The sequence below is a fragment of the Eleutherodactylus coqui genome, chromosome 3 (assembly GCF_035609145.1).
Source record: "Eleutherodactylus coqui strain aEleCoq1 chromosome 3, aEleCoq1.hap1, whole genome shotgun sequence".
NCBI lineage: Eukaryota > Metazoa > Chordata > Amphibia > Anura > Eleutherodactylidae > Eleutherodactylus > Eleutherodactylus coqui.
Window position 1 is genome coordinate 219839090 of NC_089839.1, and position 22757 is coordinate 219861846.

The window sequence follows — 22757 nt, forward strand, 5'->3', positions numbered from 1 at the left end:
CCGAGATGGAACTGCAGGACGGGTTTTGCAGCACAACAACCACCTCTAGGGGCGGGATTGTGTCTGACAAAGTTTATACCTTTATACAGTGAGCTTTCCTTAGTGGTAGCTGTGTATAATCACCTTTCCTACCCAGGATCACCACCGTCCCAAATAACCACCATATCCTGTAATTAAAAGAATCCAGTGATCTACTAAACCACTCTAGAACATCAGGTATATTGTAAATTAATCGGTTACTCAGTCATCACTTTAAAGCATCAGAACTATTCCATAGAACAGCAGGAGGACAGGAATATTATCACTAACCCCTAAACCTTCCCATGTAACAGTGTACAATGTCACTTATGTACAAACTTGTCAGTCTATATAATCAGGAATTTTGCAATCGGAACTAGGCTTCAACAATTCTGCTTTTGGTCGTACGGGGCTTCTAATAGTAACATAGCATGTTAGGCCGAAAAAAAGACCCCTGTCCATCCAGTTCAGCCTATTTTTTCCCCTAATGTTGATGCAGAGGAGGGCAAAAAAAACTCAAATGAGCTAAAAGTCAATTTTCCCCATTTAAGTGGGAAAAAAATTCCTTCCTGACTCCAATCTGGCAATCGGAATAATCTGTGGCTCACCGACCCTTCTGGAGTAGTCAGTGACTATAACATGTAATATTGTAACGCTCCAGAAAGACGTCCAGGATCCTCTTGTACTCTAGCACGTCCTCAGGCAGAGAGCTCCATGGTCTTACTGCTCTTACAGTAAGGAACCCCCTTCTTTACTGTATGGATACTCACCTGACAGGCTGGTCCTAGTGCTGCACTCCATTTAGTAAGATGGCATTCACACTATAACCTACAAATTCCTGCGACACAATGACGAGTCGGCAGCCGCTTAAAAAACATTATTTTTTATTGATTTTATTTTTCTATAGAAAATACAGAGCTAAGGGCGACACGATTGGATTTGTACGCTCAACTCCAATTTTTGTTTATTTTTTTACATTTTCTGGAATGTAAACCACCCCCAGGAAAAAAAACCCCATAATAATCCGGGATGACATCAGCAGCGTTGAGTAATCTGGCAGAAAGCATCGGATGACGGGGGAAACAATTCGATCCCTTTAGGTTAATTTCTCATGCGTATCACGTGACCTCATCAGCGGCAGATTAGTTAATTTTTGCTGGGAAGAGTCCGCAATTCGTAAACACAACATGCTGCCGACTCCCCTCCATGGCGATTGTTTCCGTCCGATTTCAGAGACCACTGCAGATCTGTTACCCAATTCTAAAAAGTAAATGCATAATGACAGGCATAAAAACGTAAAATCATGAGTGACGCCGCTTCTCCTGCTGCTTCATTGTCTCCAGAGTACAATAACGGAGATCGTCGCAGTGTGTCACATGACCATTGTCATGATCCGGCGAGTAAAAGTAAAAATAACCTACGAGGGAAGATCTTCACCAAACCTGACGTCATTCAGGCAGACAAAAGCAAACAAATTAAAAGAGGAAAAGAAGGATTGACGGGAACACGTCCGTGTAACGAGCCACAATTATAGGACGAGACGCAGCAGAGATCCCACCCAGAGACCCTCACGCCAAACTCGACTCGTCTTGTGGTGGAGAAAACAAAATGAGGACAGAGGTTTCCGAACGTCCCATCGGCCCAGTCTTGGCACTAATCACTCAGGCTGGACTTTGGCAGCGCGTTTGGCATCTAACTGTCCTCGCCATTCTCTCCGGGCCCTTTAATCAGGCGCTTCTGGCCACGTTTTCCAGCAGGTCCTTTGGGTTTGGCAAAAGCCTGTTTGAAGGCATGCTGCTTGGGGTGCACCTCATCATAGAGAAACTCGGGCGTCAGCTCCGAACCGTCCTCGATTTCAATCTGGAGACAACAACAGCAGGCGTGAATACAGAAGACCACAAAACAGCCGGCGGCTAATGAGCTTTTCTGACTTTATAAAATGGAAAGGTTGGCAAGTTTCCTTATATGTCTCTCACCATTGTCAAGATCTCTGCTTGCCATAGCTACATACACAGGCTGAAGCTAGGACGTATATTAATATTTCTGGTTTGTTACAATTGTATCCAGTCCAGACAATCCTCTGTGAGATCAACGACTGGACTCCAGACTGATACATGTTACCTGCACTGATACATTGTAACAAACTATCAGGATGAGACAGAGATTTGTGCTGCTGGTGTATTTACCTGGATGCAATTGTGACAAACCCTCAGCTGTGAGAACTATGACAGCAAGAAAGTTTTTTAAGTCTCTGGATGTAAATAAAAATGATTTATTTCGCTAACAGTAAGCGGAGATTTTGAAAAACGATGACAAAACAAAAACAGATATTTATTGAAGGCTTTTTGCCAATTTTCTTACATAAAAAGGTTGAGAATCATGGCACACATGATCTCTGCTTGCTGTCAGTGAACTGAAACATTTTTGAGGCTGAAAACCTATCCTAAAGCATCACTTCTGGAGACAGGAGAGATTTGTGCTGTTTATGCGTTCACCTCAGAGAGCGGTGTAGACTGGATACATTGTGTCAAGCCTGCAGCTCATGAATATGCAGGACTAGTTCAGTATCTGGCTGCTAGTAATAAAATACAAATTAGAATAAAAAGTGATCAAAAAGACACATGCTTCCCAAAATGGTGCCAGTAAAGAATGCAGCTTATACCTCAAAAAATGAGCTCTCACAAAGCCCAATCAACAAAAAAGTTAAACCGTTACAGGTCTCAGAATATGGCGATGGAAAGCAAGTTTTAAGAAAAAGTACTTTTTAAAAATAGAACATAAAAAAAACTATAATTTTGGTGTCACCATAATTGTACTGACTCATAAAACAAAATAGGTAATTTTTACTGTACTGTGAACAATGTAAACACTAAACCCCTCCCAAAAATGGCGCAGTGTCATTTTTAAAAATTTCTCCCTACTTATAAATTTGTAAATGTTTCTTCGTACATTACATGGTAAATTTAAAAGGTAACATTAAAAAAATTACAACTTGTCCCGCAAAAAAAAAACCAAGCCAAGCTCTCATACGTCAATGGAAAAATAAAGTTATGTCTCTTCGAAGGCGGGGAAGAAAAAAAAACTGAAATTAAAAAATCTCTAGTCCTGAAGAGGATACATTTGGTATCGCAGTAACCGTGCTAAAATAGATAAGAAAATTATCATGCTACTTTTACTTAATGGCGAACACCATGAAAGCCAAACTCAAAAAACAATATGGAATTTCTGGGGGGCAGGGGTGTTACATTACCTCCCTCCCCCCCCCCCCCCCCAAAAAATGTAATAAAATGTATATAATGCATTTTATGTACCCCAGAGTGGTGCCATTAAAAAAAGACGAAAAACAAGCGCACACATGGGTATGTCAACGAGTTATGGCTCTTACAATGCAACAATGAAAATCGCTGGACCTTAAGGTACAAAATAGACCAGTCATCAAAGGGTTTAAAAAACTCTGCAATGTCCCATAGTGTGGGCAGAGGTGGCCAAACATGCGTACCGTTTCTCTATTCATTTCATAGGATCCACTAGAGATAGCCTAGCGCTTGAGATAGCGCTTCTATCTCTGACGGTCCTATTGAAGTGAATGGAGCGGCAGTGTGCATGTGTGACTGCTGCTGTGGCAGCGCAGTGGTGACCCCAGCAGTCATGCCCCCGCCAATTAGCAACTTATTCCTTATCCTGTGGTTAGAGTATAACTTGCTTCATAAAGTCCTATTTATACTCAAGATTCTCGCTCAAAATTTGCTCAAAAGCAGTCTTTTGAGCGATAACTGTTGCGTCTAGACGCACGGACATTGTGCACTTTACATGCAAAAGTAGTTCCTCGCTCAATTATAGTTTTCTTGAATTGAGCGATGAACTCTAATCAGCAATGCAGGCTGTACTGACAGTCGGCAGCGCTGATAAGATTCTTAAAGCCCGTGTCTCGCTGGTAGTCCACAGCGGGACGCGAGCTGTAATCGCGGAGAACAATACAGCCGTTTGCTTATGCAGAACAGCTTTATTGTTCGCCAAGTGATAGCGGTGGTGTCCCGCTCCGCCTGCATAGCTCTTTAGTAGCTACTATAGACAATGCAAAGATGATCGCTCAAAACTGTCACTCAAACTATTGTTTGAGCGATCATCTGTCAGTGTAAATGGTGTCTTAGACAACCCCTTTAAATTTTTTTCAGCCCTTTAACAAGCTTTTCCTCTATGAAAATAAATACAACTAATCTGTCCAAATGATTTCTCTCATGTTCTGGGAAAGCGTGGTGACCCCAAATAATGATGCCATGATGGCTACAAAGTGGATGTTACCAGACCTCTGAATACTATTACCAGCCATGTTGTTGATCCCAGTTCAGGTAAACTGCGATCAGCTGTTGAATACTTTTTGTTGTAAGGGTACAGAAAAATCCACAGCAAAATAGACAGCTTTTTCGCATTAAAAACTGCATCAATATCTGCACCATCGATGCACATTTTGACTCTGTTTTTCAGGCGAATCCGCAAAATTAATTCCTTCAATTCAAAGGGTGAAATCTTTTGCAGAGCTGTGGCAAAAACATATTCAAAATCTGTACCAAATAGTGCGGATTCTGACACAGTTTTTTGTGGGGATCTGCACCAAAACCTGCAACATATGAACATACCCAAAGGGTGCGTTCACACATAGTGGTAACGCTGTGGATTTTCCGCATCGATGGTGTGAATTTTAACTCAGATTCAGCTTAGGATCCACAACTGATTTCAGCCTGCAATGCCACTCCTGTCACCTCCCAATACTGAGCACTAACTATCAGCCTTAAGAGTGCAGACTATGACCCAGCAACCGCCACCAGTCAGGTGATGCGGAAGTGGGCTGCTTGTCATCGGGGTGGACATGACAGCATTCAGTATCTGATGCCGGTGTGCGCTGCCCTCTAGGGGCTGGCAGTGAGCGCTCGGTATTGGGAGGTGACAGGAGGGACATTGCAGGCTCAAATCAGCAGTGGCTCCTCAGCTGAATCAGAGTCAAAATCCCCACAATGGTGCATATTTTGTAGAGGAAATGCAGTAGATTTTGCAGCAAATTCTTCCACTACGAATAAGTTGCAAAACTTCCACTACAAGTCAGTGTACCTCAAGCTTGGTGAAGTGATCTGCGATCAAAGGTTCAACCTAGAAGAAATGTATCGCACATGCTGATTGGTTACTGTAGTCAGGTGATCTTCCCAAGCAAAGACATGGCCACTACTAACAGCAAACATGGGTGTAATTTCACCAGCCAGGAAAAGCCTACCAGGTTATCAGCCTAGTCATCTTGGATTTCACCACTTGAACTTGATCAATGAGTTTAATCCACCAATATCGGAGGATCAAATGGATCCGAGATTTGAACCCAGATCAGGCTAAACTGTGTTGGTGCAATGTTTTTGTACTTGATCGCAGATGCAAATGGCCATAGATCTACCAAGTTATGTGGAGAAACAGCCTGGGAAGACCCCCGATTGCCATACCGAGTGACATCCAGTTTTCCCAGACTACTGAATGCAGTTCCATCTCTGGCACTTCTATCATTGGACAACTTGGGATTCTTAGATTTTAAGGTCATCGTTCTGTAATTGTACTGTAATGTGCATCATGTAGTGATCGTTGCAGATTGGATGTTACCTTTTTTGCGATTTCCAGCTGAAAATCCTGCTCCACGGATTCTAGAAGACGGTTCTTACAGCTGGAGTACAACATGCGCTCCTTGATGCTGCACTTATAGCCCGGCATAGAGTAAATGAAAACTGGAAGAGAGAAAACGTGATGAGAATACGATAAGTCAGCAGTCACCTTAATACAACTATGTCATAAATCCTGTAGTCTCCACTAGGGGGAGCTCAGCATCTTGCTGTGATATAATGCAGTCCAATATACACTGAACGGCCCCTTTATTAGAGCCCCCGGGCCTGTCCTGATTAGCACTTCACTTTGTATAGAAATTATCCCTGTGAGTCCGGAGAGCAGCATAAAATCACATGACAAGTTTTCTGTGGATCAGTCTCATTTTGAATCCACATTAGATGGGAAAATCCAGCGATCTGAGCGACTTCGAACGAGGCCCAGTCATTGGTGCTAGACTAGCTGTGGCCAGGATGTCACTTCCAAAACCGTGGAGTTCCCTCATGTAAACAAGTGGAGAGAGTACAGAGAATGTTGTGATTGAGGAAAATATCTAGCAAAAGGGGATCCTATGGACAGAAACACTTCATCATCGAAAGAGGTTAGAAGAGGATGTCAGGAATGATTGTGATGAACAGGCGCTGCACAGTCAACTGAATACAACGCTGGTGCTTCAATTGTGTGAATACACAACTTGCCGTTCCTTAGCACAGATGGCTATAACAGTGCCAGCAGTATTACTAGGAGAAACAGAAAAGCGAGACTCCAGCGAGCAGAAGAGCGCAAAACTTGTATCACTGAGCAGTGGAAAAACATCACCTGGTCAGATGGATCCAGATTTCTGTTGCTCCGTTCTGATGGAGGTCAGAATTTGGCACAAGCAGCATGAATCGATGACCCTTTCCTGTCAGCTGATCAGAACATGTCAGCACCTTCATCTAATCTGCAGCAACTACAAGAAGCTTCCTGTCCGCAGGGGCCGATATTCCTGCAGAATGATTTCGTCACCCAGTGGAATCTATGTGCCATGGGGAATTACTGCAGTTCTAAAGGCCAAAGACGGTCCAATCCGCTACTAGATGGGGGTCTATAAAAAGGGCTGTTCAGTGTATAAGTCACATTCATCTGCTCAGAAAGCTGAGTATGAACAGCCATACGAGACGCTCCTCACCTACGGACTCCAGGTAATCGCCTTCGTGCGAGTGTTTGTACAGGAAGAAGTGGTATCGTGCCATGTCCTTGGGGATTCGCGACGGCAGCTCCTGGATGTCCGTGTGCTTCATGTGGACCAGATCAATGGTTTCCTTCTCTTGATCCAGTTTCTAAAAGAGAAAAAACATTTAGGACGTCCCTAAGTTGGACGGTAACTATAATTTTCTGTGTCACTGTACTACAAAACAATTCCTTTAGGGCTCCTTCACAATGGCGGGGGCGATATCAGGCGATATTCACGGTCCAGTATCACCCTCGCAACCCCTGGATGCGAGGCGGTTTCATCACATGGAAACAGCCTTGCATCACTGCTGGGGTTCCCTTCATCCCCGTAGTGGCTGTCACAGCAGCAGCAGGAGATCGCAATGTTCTTCTATTGATTTCAATGGGGCCGGAGCTGCTGTCGCCGGCCGCATTTAGAACATGTGGAAACCCCTGGATGCGACAGCTTCACATCACTGCGAGGCTGAAGGATTTCCCCGCCACAGCGGACACAAATAATGGGCAATATTGCAAAAAGAAAGGAAATGCTGCAATTTGTTGTTTTTTTTTACACAGCATCACAAATCATTGGTTTCATAATCACGCATTTTCGCTTACTCTTGCATCGCGAGAAAATCATATGATTTTTTTTGCCAGTGTGAAGCCGGCCTTAATCCAGCATCTGATAATAAATTCCCCATTCTATACCGAAGTGACACCCAGGAGAACCGATGAATTCAGTTTTCTGAACTTTTCCATAATTATCTGATAATCCTGACCCTCTCAGATCCCACTTTATCTGTACTTATCTCTGACTACATCCATGTATCTGGGTAAACGCTGCTGCATCCATGTAACTCAACCCTCAGTAACGAGAATAACTGGCTGCCTGATGCTTGGGAGGACGGCGGGTGAATCATCGTCATCCGCAGCCAGTTACTAATACACGGGATTACTCACAGGAGCCGTGTGTTCGATTTAACCTTTTAACCACTTTAGGGCCTGAGATGCGTCACTTTTATTTCAGATGTTGTGTTCTCGCCTTCTAAAAGCCGGAACTATTTCACAATATTTCAATAAACGCAATTGTCAATGGGACTTTCTAATGTTAAAAACGCATCGCACAAACATCGCAAAGCACAAACTTGCGATGCGTTTTTGACATTAGAAAGTCCCATTGACAATCACGTTAAAAAAACGTAAGTGGGTGTGAGCCCTTGCAGTGCAGTAAAAATGACATGAACCTTGTTGTGTAGATCAGTGCAGTTACACCAAATTTACAGTTTAATGTTTTTTTTAAAGTATATAACATTTTTTCTTATACAACAACTGCTTCCCGCCACTGTATTTCAAGACCCGTAGCATTCGCTGTTTCTTCGCTAACTCAGCTGTGTGCAGGCTCTTTTTGCAGGGCGAGCTGCAGTTTTTATTATTACCATTTTAAGGTGCATAATTCATAACTATGGTACTCCTAGCGTCCTTGTAAGTGATTGGGGGGGGGGGGGGGGGGGGGGGTTCCACCTACCAGCTGTATGTAATTGATTTTCCTCTGTTTCAAGAGCTGAACTGCCTCCACCGCCTCAGGTCTTAGAGGGAAGGACAATCCCTGTAGGGTCTGCTGCTTACTCTCCACGCTGATTTCAGTCTTCACCTGCAGCAAAACCATCACTCTTATACAACTGCATTACAGTCCAAAGACCTCCAAGCATTTCACCCGGACACCCCTCCCCACTCTCCATCTCACCCACAGGCACCCTCCCCACTCTCCGTCTCACCCACAGGCACCCTCCCGACTCTCCTCCTCACCTCATTGATCTTGATCTCACGCAGTTCCCTCTCAGCAGCCGTGAGTGGCGCTGGAGCAGAGCAAGATGACACGTGTCTCTGATATCCGCTGAGAGTGATGTCTTCCTGCCACATACAATAATACATTTAGGGCGGCTATATACAATATGTGTTCCTAGCTGTATGCCCCCCATATCTCACCTAGCAGTAGTGTGGAATCTCAGACCATCAGACTCTATGTATTCTCCATTAGTAATCTCTACACGTCCCTTACCCCCATTATTTCCTAATTACAACAACATCTATAAGCCAACCTTTATTGTGCCAAACACTTCATCCTTAATGTGTCCACCGCCAAACTCTTTCTTGACAGTCGCCCTCGTCGCTGCGTACAACATCTTCAGCCGCACCTGTCACCAGAGAATAATAACGATGGGTGTTATAGCGACATGTAGAAGCTGCGTTCTCCATAATATTCACCTTTCTATAATGAAAAGTTCTCACACTTTTAACAATACCTTCTGTGTCAATTCCACACCATATTTCAAGATCCCCCTTGCTGTCAGGGAATGACCCCCTCAGCTGTGAGAAGTACTCTATCAGAATGATTGGTCATTTTCCCACCTCAACTAAACATGGCCGTTATGGAAACCGTCATGGCCATAAGGTTGCAATCATAACTTCCATAGAAGTCAATAGGATATATGTCAACAGCGCAGCGAACTAAGCTGTATCCCCTGCTCCGAAATTACGCCAGCAGTGTAGCTTGTTGTGCTATGCTGATCACATAACTCCATTGACTTCTATAGGAAGCCCGCTCAGCTGTTTCTCTAAGTCCCGACCACCACATTCAGTGGGGCTTACAGAAACACTTTTTATCCTGCATGGCAAATGTTATTTAATAAAATGCAAAAATCCAAATTGTGTTTTTTGCCTCCCCAAAAAACACAATAAAAGTGATAAAAAAGCCATATGTACCCCCAAACGTTACCAATAAAAACTACAATTCTTCACACAAAAAAAACAAGCCCGCACGGAACGTCGATGGAAAAATAAAGAGGTTGTGGGACTTTGAATGCAGCAATGTAAAAAAATAATTTAAAAAATTAAAAAGTCTGTACAAGTCTATGGGAGAAAGCGCACACGGGACTCTGAAAAGAGCCAGATTTTCGTGCCACTCAATGACTGCAGAGGGAGGAACCCGCTGAATCGCGGGAGTGTATAAAAATCCATCCTCCGGCTCCCTGTCACGTTCCCCAACAGCATCAAAACTTAGTTTCTGGTACTGCAGGGAGGCGACAGGTTCCCTTTAAGCTGCATGTCCATATTACTAGAACCTACATCTATACATCTCTGTATGCAGCCACAAGGGGGAGCCACTAATACACATTACAATCAGATATGCTATTTATCCGATTACGACATGACCAGAGCAAACACGTGTGACTCGGCGTCTTGCGTCATACCGGAGAATGGTCAGGTGACCATGACAAGAAGAGCCACTCGTAACCCTGGGCGTTCTGGCTGTCGAGCCGATACAGGATGTAACATGGCTGACTGTCATCCAGGAGGGGGAGGATGAAGGTGTCGTAGTCTTGGTCCCAGCTCTTTTGGAGCTCCTTGTGAGCCCCCAGAACTAGCTGCTCTGCAGGAGGAGAGAAGAGGAAAAAGAAAAACACATTATTACCTGCACTGATACATTGTAACAAATGATCAGCACAGGATTGTCTGCGCTGACACATTGTAACAGACCTTCAGCTGTGAGAAGGATTATGTCAGGATGGGTTTTTAGTTTGGAGAATTAAACAACAAATGGTTCTTTACACCGACAGCAAGCAGAGATCTTGAAAGTGATACAAAAGGAAAAAAATTCAAATAATATTTCTGCCAACGTACAAGCAGTTAATATATGAAGAGCTATACGCCTCTTAATATATAGAAAGAGAGTACAGGTCCTCATACATTGGGTGCATCTCAGCTCCTGCGTGCGCCCGAGCAGAAACGTACGTCACATCCGATCTGGCGTTCCTTTCCAAAATAATTTAGCCAACTCCTGGCATAATTATACAGAAATGTGTCGGACCAGGGCAGCTACGCCCCTTCTGACACCAGAAACTAGGGGTAAAAAGTTTTATGAATGTCCCCCACAGTCTGTTAGAAAGTTGTAGAACTGCGAATGGAAGCACAACTTTGCTGATAAGGTCGGCAAGATCGTGCGGTTATTCGCAGCCACGGCTGCGTGGAGTCTTAGTTAAGTGGAAACGCACCCTAAAACGGCGCTGAAGCTTTCCAGACCGGACACTGGCCCTTTAATAAGTGGTCACAGTCCGGAGCAGATGACCGCTGTGTTCATCATCACAACCCCCAAAACACCCAGCGTCACGGGGTCACTACAGGTCTCAGCATTTGGTCACATTAGTGCACACGGACCAACAGTCGCCTCGGTAAAATGGGTTTATCTGGCAGCTATTCTGAGCTGGAGCATTCCATGCGGCGACACACTTTTTCCATGACAGATCTTCGCGACTCCACCTCCCATGTGCCGTTAGCGATGACACGGGGATTTACTTGTCAGTCCCTGCAGCCACCGGGCTTCTCATGGCCGCCATTCAGAAATGCCTTAACCCTTTGCTCTCCACCCTAAATTACATTCTTTATGGATTCAGGGGTTAATAATCCACAGTTCTGTAACTTTATATTTCAAACTAACATTCCTTATCAAGATCTCTGCTTGCTGTCACTAAACAGGGTTTATCCATTCCTCAGCAGTGTGCTTCTCCCTCCTGTCCTGATCCGTTACAATGTATCAGGCTGGAAACAAATATAACAAGCCCGCAGATGTGAGAAGTAGCAAGACAAGTTTTCAGGCTTTGGAAGCAAATAAAACTATTTTCATTCACTGACAGCAAACAAAAGTGTTAAAATGGTCAGGAAATGGGGTAAAAAAAGTCTTCTGGACAGTTATAAAACTTGTCATTATTAGGGCAAATTCACATTCAATTCCATGGGAATCCACACCCATTCATGTGTGGACGGTATGTGCGTTGTCGCTCCAATCATTTCAATGGGAATGCCGGAGAGGCGGCCCACTGAAATGAATAGAGCGGTGGCGCGCTTATGTGACTACCAACTTGTTAATTCCTGGACACATCGGATTCCCGCTCTCAGGATTAGTGGCGGTCCCAGAGGTTGGACCCCGCTGATGAGAAAATGACCCCCCTATGCTGTGTAGTATAACGTCTGTTAGTGGGACATCCCCTTTAAGCTTTATTTATCTGTAACTAGAAACCCTTTTTAAGGGTACGGTCACACCTTGAGGAACTGGTGTGCATTTTCTGTAGCGGAAAATCTGCGCCATTGGTGTGGACTTTGATGCAAATCCGCAGCAAACTTCACCTCTTCAATTGAATGGCAGAAATGTGCTGCGGATCCACTTCAAACGGTGCGGATTGGTACCAAAATCCTCCGTAAAAACATGCTATGGATTTTGGTGCGTATCCACACCAAAATTCGCTATGTGTGAACGTACCTTAAGGCTTCGTATACATGGCGGAGTTCGGAGGAATTTTTTAAAATTCATCAAAATTGGCAGCTTTTGGCAACGGTTTTGGGCACCGATTTCACCCTGTCAATGGGCAAAACCCGCATGCAGAATATGCTGAGGTGGAAAATTGTGTGTGTCAAAAACCATCAGCATTCCGCACACAGATTTTGCCTCTTGATAGGGCTAATCCCATGTGCGGATCCATACCAAAAACCGCTTCAGAAAGACGCAGATTTGCGGTGTTTTTAGAGGCTGAATTCATGAGCAAAACTCCTCCGTGTCAATGTACCCTAGGAACCCGTCCACACTGCGGATTAAGAATTGATAGTTTGGTGGGGATCCTGAGAATGGGGGACCCCTGAGCCCCATATTTCTCAATGCAGGCTTGCTTCTCCCTATTGCTGTAACCTCGCAATGAGTGGACCGATGGCTGCGCCAATGAGTCTGATGGAAATAGCTGAGCGCGCGTTCTGCCAGACCTTTTGGAATAAATGCAGCGGTCCATTCACTGCGAGGTTACAGCAATAGGGAGAAGCAGCCATGCACTGAGAAGTCACAGGGGACATGGGTCCCGTTTTCTGTATTGATGTGGGACGAGTGGTCCGACCCCCACCGATCCATCAGTTATCCAGCGGATGGGTTAAAAGAAAAAAACTTTCACTCTCCGGTTACCCCTTTAAGTCTCTTTGTGACCGCCTCAGAGTCCTTCACAACGCGATGAGATCCGGCGTACAGGAACTGCTGCCGTCATGGGGATTATTTCTTCCCAGGAATAGGAACAAACTCATGGACACCCCGAGTCCTGCTCTCCGTCCTGTAAGACCCATCCCCCCCCATCCAGAAGCCTCCGAAAGGTCGTCCCCCCACTTTCTCGGACATTTGAAGGTCAAACTTCAGCTTGTTTCCAGCCCAAAGTAAGATGGCAGGTGCGCAATTTGGAGGGTCGGGGCGTGGCAGCCATCTTCTGAGGAGAGGATACAGTACAACTTCTGGTCGCTTTAGGGGGTTCAGCCTACAATCAATCGTCTCTCTGCACAATACAAGACTAGGGGGTTGTAGGCACACAGCTCCCCCCTTCCCCAGCACAGGGCACTCACCATCCTCGATCACCACCTTTATCAGCCGGATGCATCCATTCCGAGCCTTTGCGAAGAATTCCTTCAGTTCCGGAGTAGCTATGAGAACCAAGAACATACCGGAATCAGTGAGAGAAGGACGCGGGCGAGGGCTGCGGGCAAGGAGAGGCTTCAGCACGTCTGTCTGGGATCAGCTACAAATGGGCAGCAGCAGCACATGAGCTAAACTTGATCCCCGGCGGTGTCACCTCCCAAATATAGCCGGGGGCACGTGGGGTGGGGGAAGCGCCGGCCGGCTGCCTAATACCAGGGTGATAAACACCCGGCATTACATACACACAACATCTCTGCCCTGTCACTCGGCGGGCGGCGGCTCATGCCCATAAGTGCCAGGTCCTGCTCCGCAGATGTTGCCATGTTTCCACACCTTTCGTGATTTATGGGACGGGGGTATCACGTCTCCAGGAGACTCGGGATAAACATACGCAAGAGGTGACCCCGGACACATGACCGGTCCGGAACGGTCTGAATGTGCAGACAGCCAACATAATAACTGGTCGTATGACCCTCCACCACTACCACCCCACTGGGGAACTGCGGATAACTAATATATGTATTATAACCGTGAGCAGTGATGTCATCAGAGGACGAGGAAAGAAATACCATAGCTGTCATACTATGTGCTTATAATCTACAGGAGGAAGAGGGATATTATATGCGACTGATATCAGCTGCCCTCTTATAACACTCCAGTAGCGATATAACCTCCAGAGACCTCATATATGTGATTGATATCAGTTGCTCCTCCTATAACCTCCAGACTGAATGGCCCTTTAAGTTGAGTGCTGTGATCTCAGTAGTGGGGTAGCTCTCGCTCATAGGTGGTCTCTTTGGCGTGTACCCAGTGCGCAGGCTGCGGGATTCCGTGGGCGCACCTGGTGGGCGGTGATGCTGTGAAGTCATCGCTATATTATATAAATAGCAGCGTAGTCTCAGCTGCAGGGACTGATACACAACGGATGATTCCAGGCTGTGTCACATCAATACCAGCACCCGCATTGTGGGAGGACTACAAGTCCCAGCAAGCCTCTATAGTAACACGAGAGCCCCTTCTCCTATTCTCCTCCTTAGGGCTCATGCCCACGGCCGTGACAGACACCGCCAGTGGAATATCACAGAGGAGTCTGCCACGGCGCCCCCCCAAAACACCCACACTTACCACTTTGTATCCGCCGAACGTGTCCCACATGGAGGTCCGTCACGCATGCGCAGTACAGGAAGTGACGCGCCAGCAGTGTCAGATGGCGCGGCCGGCGCTGCGTATTCAAGCGATACTTCCGCTGTGCTACAGCAGAAGCATAGCGTGACGGACGGCTTCCATTGTCTACAATGTAATCAGCCGCGCGTATTACCGCAGCAAATAGAACATGCCGCGGTTTATTTCACGCAGCGTGAACATTCAGCTATTAGGTTCAGTAGGGGGCATCAGCCCTTAGGCCGGGAGCAGACTACCATTTTTTAGCCGCCATTTTCTCTCCATATTGCGGATGTGTGCCCCGGCTGGACCGGGGGTCTGCCTCACAGGCAGTAAGAGTTTGCGGTCAGGCGGGGACGTACTTACGTACCACAGGCGTAAAATGGCGGTCGAAATACGGTAGTGTGATCCTGGCCTATGTTATATGTGTTGGGGCTTATTCACAAGGACCTATAGTATTCTGGATAGTATTACCACAGACGGCGGCCATGTGTGTGCTGGCACTTCTACGCCAGCTAGGGCGACATGACAGCCATGCAGACCCCTCCACCGGCAGACACATTGTAACAAAACCTCAGCTGGCAGCTCCTGAATGATGGATTTTGCTGCGTTATTCCCGTGTCCCGGACTTCAGGCTCCACCCGTTCTCTATGTATTTCAGCAGGCAGATTTGTCGGCCCGGTACAAACTTGTCCTGGAGGCTGCGAGGCAACAAACGGACAGAAGTGCGCGGCCAAATGGCGGCATCCGTCCAGTAACAGCGAAGCTGCAGAAACCCTGGGGTAGAATCGCAGTAGGATGTATTTACGGAGGGCGACGGCGGACGGGACCCAACAGCCTTGCATCAGCAACTTGGGAGTCATTGAGTAACGTACCGCCGGCGCCCTCTGCAGGTACGACCAGCGCAGAAACAGAAACTGACACGTGCAGACTGCAGGACTGTCTGCACTGATACACGGTAACGAACCCTCAGCTGCGAGCGTGACAAACCCCTGCTCACAGCAGAAGTTGCTTCAGAATTGATGTGGAATCTGCGCCAATTTTGCATCTACGTAACGCAATTACGCAAGCTACTTCATTTGAATGGAATTCCGCATCAAGTTACGGACGCCGCTGTGCCTTTCCACGCTGCGGTGAACAAAATATGGAAACCGCCTCTCACATTACCGGTAGTAGACTTTTCCATACGTGAATCGGCTCTGCTGAGCGCGGCGATCCGTAGCGGTTTTTAATGGGGATCCATGACTACAATCTGTGCGGACGACCATCGCTGGTAACGGGAGAACGAACCGCGACACGGTTTTGGATGTTAGCAAGAACGATCCTAGTCAGTGACGGCAAGCGGATATCTTGAAAATGGCGCAAAATTGAATTACAGGACGCACATGTCAAGCGGGAGAGCAGCGGGACGTGTGACGATACTTACTATGTCCCTGTCACATGGGTCACCACCATTCTGGCTCCGCATGGAAATGTCGCTGTGAACTGGGGCGGGGCTAGCACCGCGCACTTTACGCTACAGCGGTTTGATGCTGTGACTTTTTACATGGCGTTTACGTGAACAGAGGCGACCGCTCACGAAGGGCAGTCCATTATACTACATAGTATTCTAGAGGGGGTTATTAATGGGTTTGGTCGTTGCTTAGCAACCAACGTCTCGGCCAGTGGGTGACACCCCAAGACTAGTGGGGTCTCTTAGGTGGGCAGGGGGGGGGGGGGCTCTGCTGATATAATGGCCGCCGGTAACACATCCTGCACACTCCTGTCTCCGGTACTCACCGTGGATTCCGGTCTGGTGCGCCATGTCGTGATATCGTGACAGCTCGGGATTAGGGAGCGGCTCTCAACGGCCTGCGGGGAGGGGCAGGGCCGGATACCGGGGGGCGGAGCTACACAGGAGTAACAGCCAACTGACGAATGAGAGGCGGGGCCGCGCTGGATACTGGGAAAAGTGGAGGATGCCGGGAAATGTAGTTCCGTCAGGGCGGCTATCTCCAGGGGCGAGGCTGTGTGCCTCCGCTCACGGCAGAATTGCACTGGTGGTGAAGGCTAGGAGTTGTAGACCCAATCAGTGTTACTTGTGCTGCTTTAGAAATAGGTTTCCGTTTTTTAATTCAGTATTTAGTCCCTGTTTTGCTGACTGCAATATAGAGCTAATGTAAATCTACGGACCCATTCACATGGTCACTGCTAGGGCTACTGACGGGGCTCACTATTAAGACTGGGGTCAATACAAGGGTAACTATTACTATTTGGACCACTATGGGGAACACAGTTATGACTGGTGCTACTAACGGGGACACTATTACTACTGATGTCACTTATTACAGCAGCACTTTTATTACTGGGGCCAGTAACACGGGGCGCTATTACTACAGGTGATACTAACAGGACACTTACTACTGGGACCACTAACAGAGGGCACTATTATTACAACTAAGGGGGGACACTATTGCTACTGCAGCTACTATGGGATCACTATGAGCATGGGGGCAGTATTACTACTGGTTGTACTAACTGGGGTCACTATTACTACTGGAGTTATTATTGGGGGGATCACTAGTGCTACTGGGGCCATTAAGGGGTCACTGAAGGCCACTATTATGGGATACAAAAGGGATGGCTTGTGATTAAAAGTTTCCACTACAGTCGTGCCCCGTCTGCTGCCTGGGCAACTTTTGCTGCTCACTTTCCTAGCACGCTCACCACCTAATACTGACCTATATACCCTCCTGAACCTGCTACTGCTCCACCTGCATCTACTGTGTAGAACGGAGCCCCAAATGCTGTAGTTTCGGAATAATGCGGTCTACGCCAACCTATAATAATAACCCCCTTTGTTCCTCAGCATAGTAATAATGCCCTTGTCCCTCAAGGGCAGGGGGGAGGTGGGGAGAGCTACAAGCTACCATGTTCCAGAGGCTGGGTGTGACTACTAATTCTGTACCCACTATAGCTATGCTATAAGATGTTTGGCAGAAAATGCCATGGTCTTCAGGAAAAATTGCCAGGACGGTCTGGGCCGAATGGAGAAGAAAAGTAAAAATGACTCACCAGATTAAGTATTGTGCCTGTATCTATTTATTTTAAAAGGTGTTTAAATCTCTTTCATTAAAAAGTAACGTTTTTGTCCTTTTATTGATTTTGGGGACTACAGGGGTGCAACTTGTATAACCTGCCAAAGGTTGCCAAATCCTCTTGTCCCGACCCTGTGCCAGACAATAATAATGCCCCTTTATGCCCATAGAAAGTGATAGTACAACTGCCCCCAGACAATAATACTGGCCCTTGAATGTAGTAATGCCCAATATGTACCCATTTCAACGTACTACTGCCCCACCAATTTAAAAAACAAAAGATGGACAGCTCCATTAGAGGCATTGGGAGGAAGGGAAACAGGCAGAGGAGTGATGCCATGAATATCCATAGCAGGAATACCTACACAAACACACACAGAACTAGTGGAAAAATACAACTGAGCTACAACGTCTGGGAGAACGCAAGTTACAACCTGCGAAGTACATATCAGTGATGCAAATCCACCACATTCCTCCTCTGTGAGCTGCAGAAATCTCTGTCCATAGACTTCAGCAGACCCCTAGCTGCACTCATACACTGTGACAATACCTCAGCTGTGTGAGCAGGACCAGGTCAGGTTTTCACTATCGCAATGTAAGAGAAAAAGCTCCCCTTCCTCAAAAGCAAACAGAGATCTCAGGTTGTATTCACACTTCCGCCTGCTTATTTCATGCAGGGGTTTGATCATAAGCGCCCCCCAAAAAATATTAGCTGCTACTTTATTTTTTTCTAGTACAAATTACGGAACCCATTATAATCAATGGGTTTCATCAGCGCCAAAGGCTTCTGTCATTTTGGCAGGTTTGGTGGCAGTTTTATTTTTATTCTTCTGCTATATAAGAAAAGGGAAACGTGAAGAGAGCCTTACAAATTGTAAAAAAAGTGACACACAATATAATGGAGCTGCAAAAGAGTTAAATTATACCCAGATGTACAAGAGACTCAACACCAGAGCGGTAAGATGCAGGCGGTATGGTCTATACCAGTCATTCCGAGTAAAGGGCTTGGTTATTTCCTTAAAAGGTTCCTATAAATGAGGATATCTGGAGACGCGAAAAACCACAACATTTGTCACTTCCGCCTGCTAGTCCCTTTTTAGTTTTTTCCTTCCTCTCAGCACATCTAGCACGAAATTATCTGTGATTATAGAACAAATTACCGTGAATTTGATTCTTGTACATAGGAGGCTCCATTGGCCTAAAGGACACTGCCCTCTCCTGGTTCTCCTCTTACCTATCTGACCGCTCTTTCAGTGTCTCCTTTGCTGGCTCTACCTCCCCTCCTCTTCCCCTTGCTGTTGGGGTCCCCCAGGGCTCGGTCCTCGGCCCCCTTCTCTTCTCTATCTACACAGCCCCTATTGGACAAACCATCAGGAGTTTTGGCCTCAAATACCACCTGTACGCTGATGACACCCAGCTATACACCTCTGCCCGTGACATCTCTGCACCCTTCCTCCAAAACATCACTAACTGTCTGTCCGCTGTCTCTAACACCATGTCCTCTCTCTACCTAAAACTAAACCTCTCTAAAACTGACTTACTGGTATTTCCACCCTCCACTAACCGACCTCCTCCTGACATCTCCATCTCAGTGTGTGGCGCCACCATAACCCCTAGACAACACGCCCGCTGCCTTGGGGTCATATTTGACTCTGATCTCTCTTTTGCCCCCTACATCCAATCTCTGGCCCGAACATGTCAGCTGCACCTCAAGAACATCGCAAGAATCCGCTCTTTTCTCACTGTGGAGACGTTAAAAACGCTTATTGTCGCCCTCATCCACTCCCGGCTCGATTATTGCAACTCGTTGCTGATCGGCCTCCCCTGCACCAGACTCTACCCCCTCCAATCCATCCTGAATGCGGCAGCCAGGCTCATCTTCCTGTCCAGCCGCTACTCGGACGCCTCTGCCCTGTGCCGATCACTGCACTGGCTGCCCTTTAAATACAGAATTCAATTCAAACTCGCTACCCTCATCCACAAAGCCCTCCACAGTACAGCGCCACCCTATATCGCCTCCCTCATCTCAATCCATCAACCAGCCCGGGCTCTCCGCTCTGCTAATGAAACCAGACTGAGCGCCCCTTTAATTCGAACTTCTCATTCCCGCCTCCAAGACTTCGCCAGAGCAGCACCGGTCCTCTGGAACGCACTACCAAAGGCTACCCGAGCAATCCAGGACTCGCAGAACTTCAGGCGTGCTCTAAAAACGCACCTCTTCAGGGAGGCATACTGCATTCCCTAAACAAACCTCTCTGTACTCCGCCTGATAACATGCTCCCTGACCTACTGACTGCAATCCCTGCTAGCCATCATAAACCGCTCCTGCAGTCACACCGTTTCTGCCGTCACACGGCTAAATGTCTGACCATTGTCTATGTGTATAGCATCGCTCACTCTCCACCTCGCCATACTGTGCACATCTCCAGCCCCTTTACCCTCTGTATCACCCCATTACTTGTAGTATGTAAGCTCGTTGGAGCAGGACCCTCACCCCTATTGTTTCCATCAACTGATTACTATATGTAACCGTGGTTCTGTAATGTTTGTATTTTGTCTTTCTGTATTCCCCCCTGTCTATGTAAGATTATTATTATTATTATTATTATAGTAGTTATATTCTTGTACATAGGGGGCAGTATTATAGTAGTTATATTCTTGTACATAGGGGGCAGTATTATAGTAGTTATATTCTTGTACATAGGAGCAGTATTATAGTAGTTATATTCTTGTACATAGGGGAGCAGTATTATAGTAGTTATATTCTTGTACATAGGGGACAATATTATAGTAATTATATTCTTGTATATAGGGGCAGTATTATAGTAGCTATACTCTTGTACATAGGAGGCAGTATTATAATAGTTATATTCTTGTACATAGAAGGCAGTATTATAGTAGTTATATTCTTGTACATATGAGCAGTATTATAGTAGTTATATTCTTGTACATAGGGGGCGGTATTATAGTAGCTATATTCTTGTACATAGGGAGCAGTATTATAGTAGTTATATTCTTGTACATAGGGAGCAGTATTATAGTAGTTATATTCTTGTACATAGGAGGCAGTATTATAGTAGTTATACTCTTGTACATAGGGAGCAGTATTATAATAGTTATATTCTTGTACATAGGAGGCAGTATTATAGTAGTTATATTCTTGTACATAGGGGGCAGTATTATAGTAGTTATATTCTTGTACATAGGGAGCAGTATTATAGAAGCTATAGTCTGGTACATAGGGAGCAGTATTATAGTAGTTATATTGTTGTACATAGGGAGCAGTATTATAGTAGTTATATTCTTGTACATAGGGGGCAGAATTATAGTAGTTATATTCTTGTACATAGGGAGCAGTATTATAGTAGTTATATTCTTGTACACAGGGAGCAGTATTATAGTAGTTATACTCTTGTACATAGGAGGCAGTATTATAGTAGTTATACTCTTGTACATAGGAGGCAGTATTATAATAGTTATATTCTTGTACATAGGAGGCAGTATTATAGTAGTTATATTCTTGTACATAGGGGGCAGTATTATAGTAGTTATATTCTTGTACATATGAGCAGTATTATAGTAGTTATATTCTTGTACATAGGGGGCAGTATTATAGTAGTTATATTCTTGTACATAGAGGGCAGTATTATAGTAGTTGTATTCTTGTATATAGAGTGCAGTATTATTGTAGTTATATACTTGTACATAGGAGGCAGTATTACAGTAGTTATATTCTTGTACATAAGGGCAGTATTATAGTAGTTATATTCTTGTACATGGGGGTAGTATTATAATAGTTATATTCTTGTACATAGGAGGCAGTATTATAGTAGTTTTATTCATGTACATAGGAGGCAGTATTATAGTAGTTATATTCTTGTACATGGGGGTAGTATTATAATAGTTATATTCTTGTACATAGGAGGCAGTATTATAGTAGTTATATTCTTGTACATAGGGAGTAGTATTATAGTAGTTATATTCTTGCACATAGGGGGCAGTATTACAATAGTTATATACTTGTACATAGGGGGCAGTATTATAGTAGTTATATTCTTGTACATAGGAGGCAGTATTATAGTAGTTATATTCTTGTACATAGGGGGCAGTATTATAGTAGTTATATTCTTGTACATAGGGGGCAGTATTATAGTAGTTATATTCTTGTACATAGGGAGCAGTATTATATTAGTTATATTCTACATAGGGAGCAGTATTATAGTAGTTATATTCTTGTACATAGGGAGCAGTATTATAGTAGTTATATTCTTGTACATAGGGAGCAGTATTATAGTTGTTATATTCTTGTACATAGGGTACAGTATTATAGTAGTAATATTCTTGTACATAGGGGCAGTATTATAGTAGTTATATTCTTGTACATAAGGGGCAGTATTATAGTAGTTATATTCTTGTACATAGGGGGGCAGTATTATAGTAGTTATATTCTTGTACATAGGGAACAGTATTATAGTAGTTATATTCTTGTACATAGGGGGCAGTATTATAGTAGTTATATTCTTCTACATAGGGGGCAGTATTATAGTAGTTATATTCTTGTACATAGGGAGCAGTATTATAATAGCTATAGTCTGGTACATAGAGAGCAGTATTATAGTAGTTATATTCTTGTACATAGGGGACAGTATTATAATAGTTATATTCTTGTACATAGGGAGCAGTATTATAGTAGTTATATTCTTGTACATAGGGAGCAGTATTATAGTAGTTATATTCTTGTACATAGGGAGCAGTATTATAGTAGTTATATTCTTGTACATAGGAGGCAGTATTATAGTAGTTATACTCTTGTACATAGGAGGCAGTATTATAATGGTTATATTCTTGTACATAGGAGGCAGTATTATAGTAGTTATATTCTTGTACATAGGGGGCAGTATTATAGTAGTTATATTCTTGTACATATGAGCAGTATTATAGTTGTTATATTCTTGTACATAGGGGGCAGTATTATAGTAGCTATATTCTTGAACATAGGGGACAGTATTATAATAGTTATATTCTTGTACATAGGGGGCAGTATTATAGTAGTTATATTCTTGTACATAGGGAACAGTATTATAGTAGTTATATTCTTGTACATGGGGGGCAGTATTATAGTAGTTATATTCTACTACATAGGGAGCAGTATTATAGTAGTTATATTCTTGTAC

The 22757-nt window shown here is 44.8% G+C and overlaps 1 protein-coding gene across 1 annotated transcript; it reads right to left on the reverse strand.

Moving 5' to 3' along the window:
- Window positions 1–882: 882 nt before the first annotated feature.
- TWF2 (twinfilin actin binding protein 2) lies at window positions 883–16411 on the reverse strand. The gene is made up of 9 exons (XM_066596941.1): window positions 16286–16411; window positions 13273–13350; window positions 10098–10276; window positions 8946–9041; window positions 8653–8757; window positions 8372–8497; window positions 6824–6974; window positions 5656–5777; window positions 883–1878 (listed from the first exon to the last, which is right to left on the reverse strand). The coding sequence occupies exons 1-9, from the start codon at window positions 16308–16310 to the stop codon at window positions 1711–1713; spliced, it is 1050 nt and encodes a 349-aa protein (XP_066453038.1). The 5' UTR covers window positions 16311–16411; the 3' UTR covers window positions 883–1710.
- Window positions 16412–22757: the final 6346 nt, after the last annotated feature.

Coding starts and splice junctions, on each gene's coding strand:
- TWF2 (XM_066596941.1), bottom strand. CDS start 16,310: ATGGCGCACCAGACCGGAATCCACG. Junction 6,975..8,371: donor AAATCAATTACATACAGCTG/GTAGGTGGAACC, acceptor TTTCTCTTTTAG/AAACTGGATCAAGAGAAGGA. Junction 5,778..6,823: donor CGATTACCTGGAGTCCGTAG/GTGAGGAGCGTC, acceptor TCTCTCTTCCAG/TTTTCATTTACTCTATGCCG.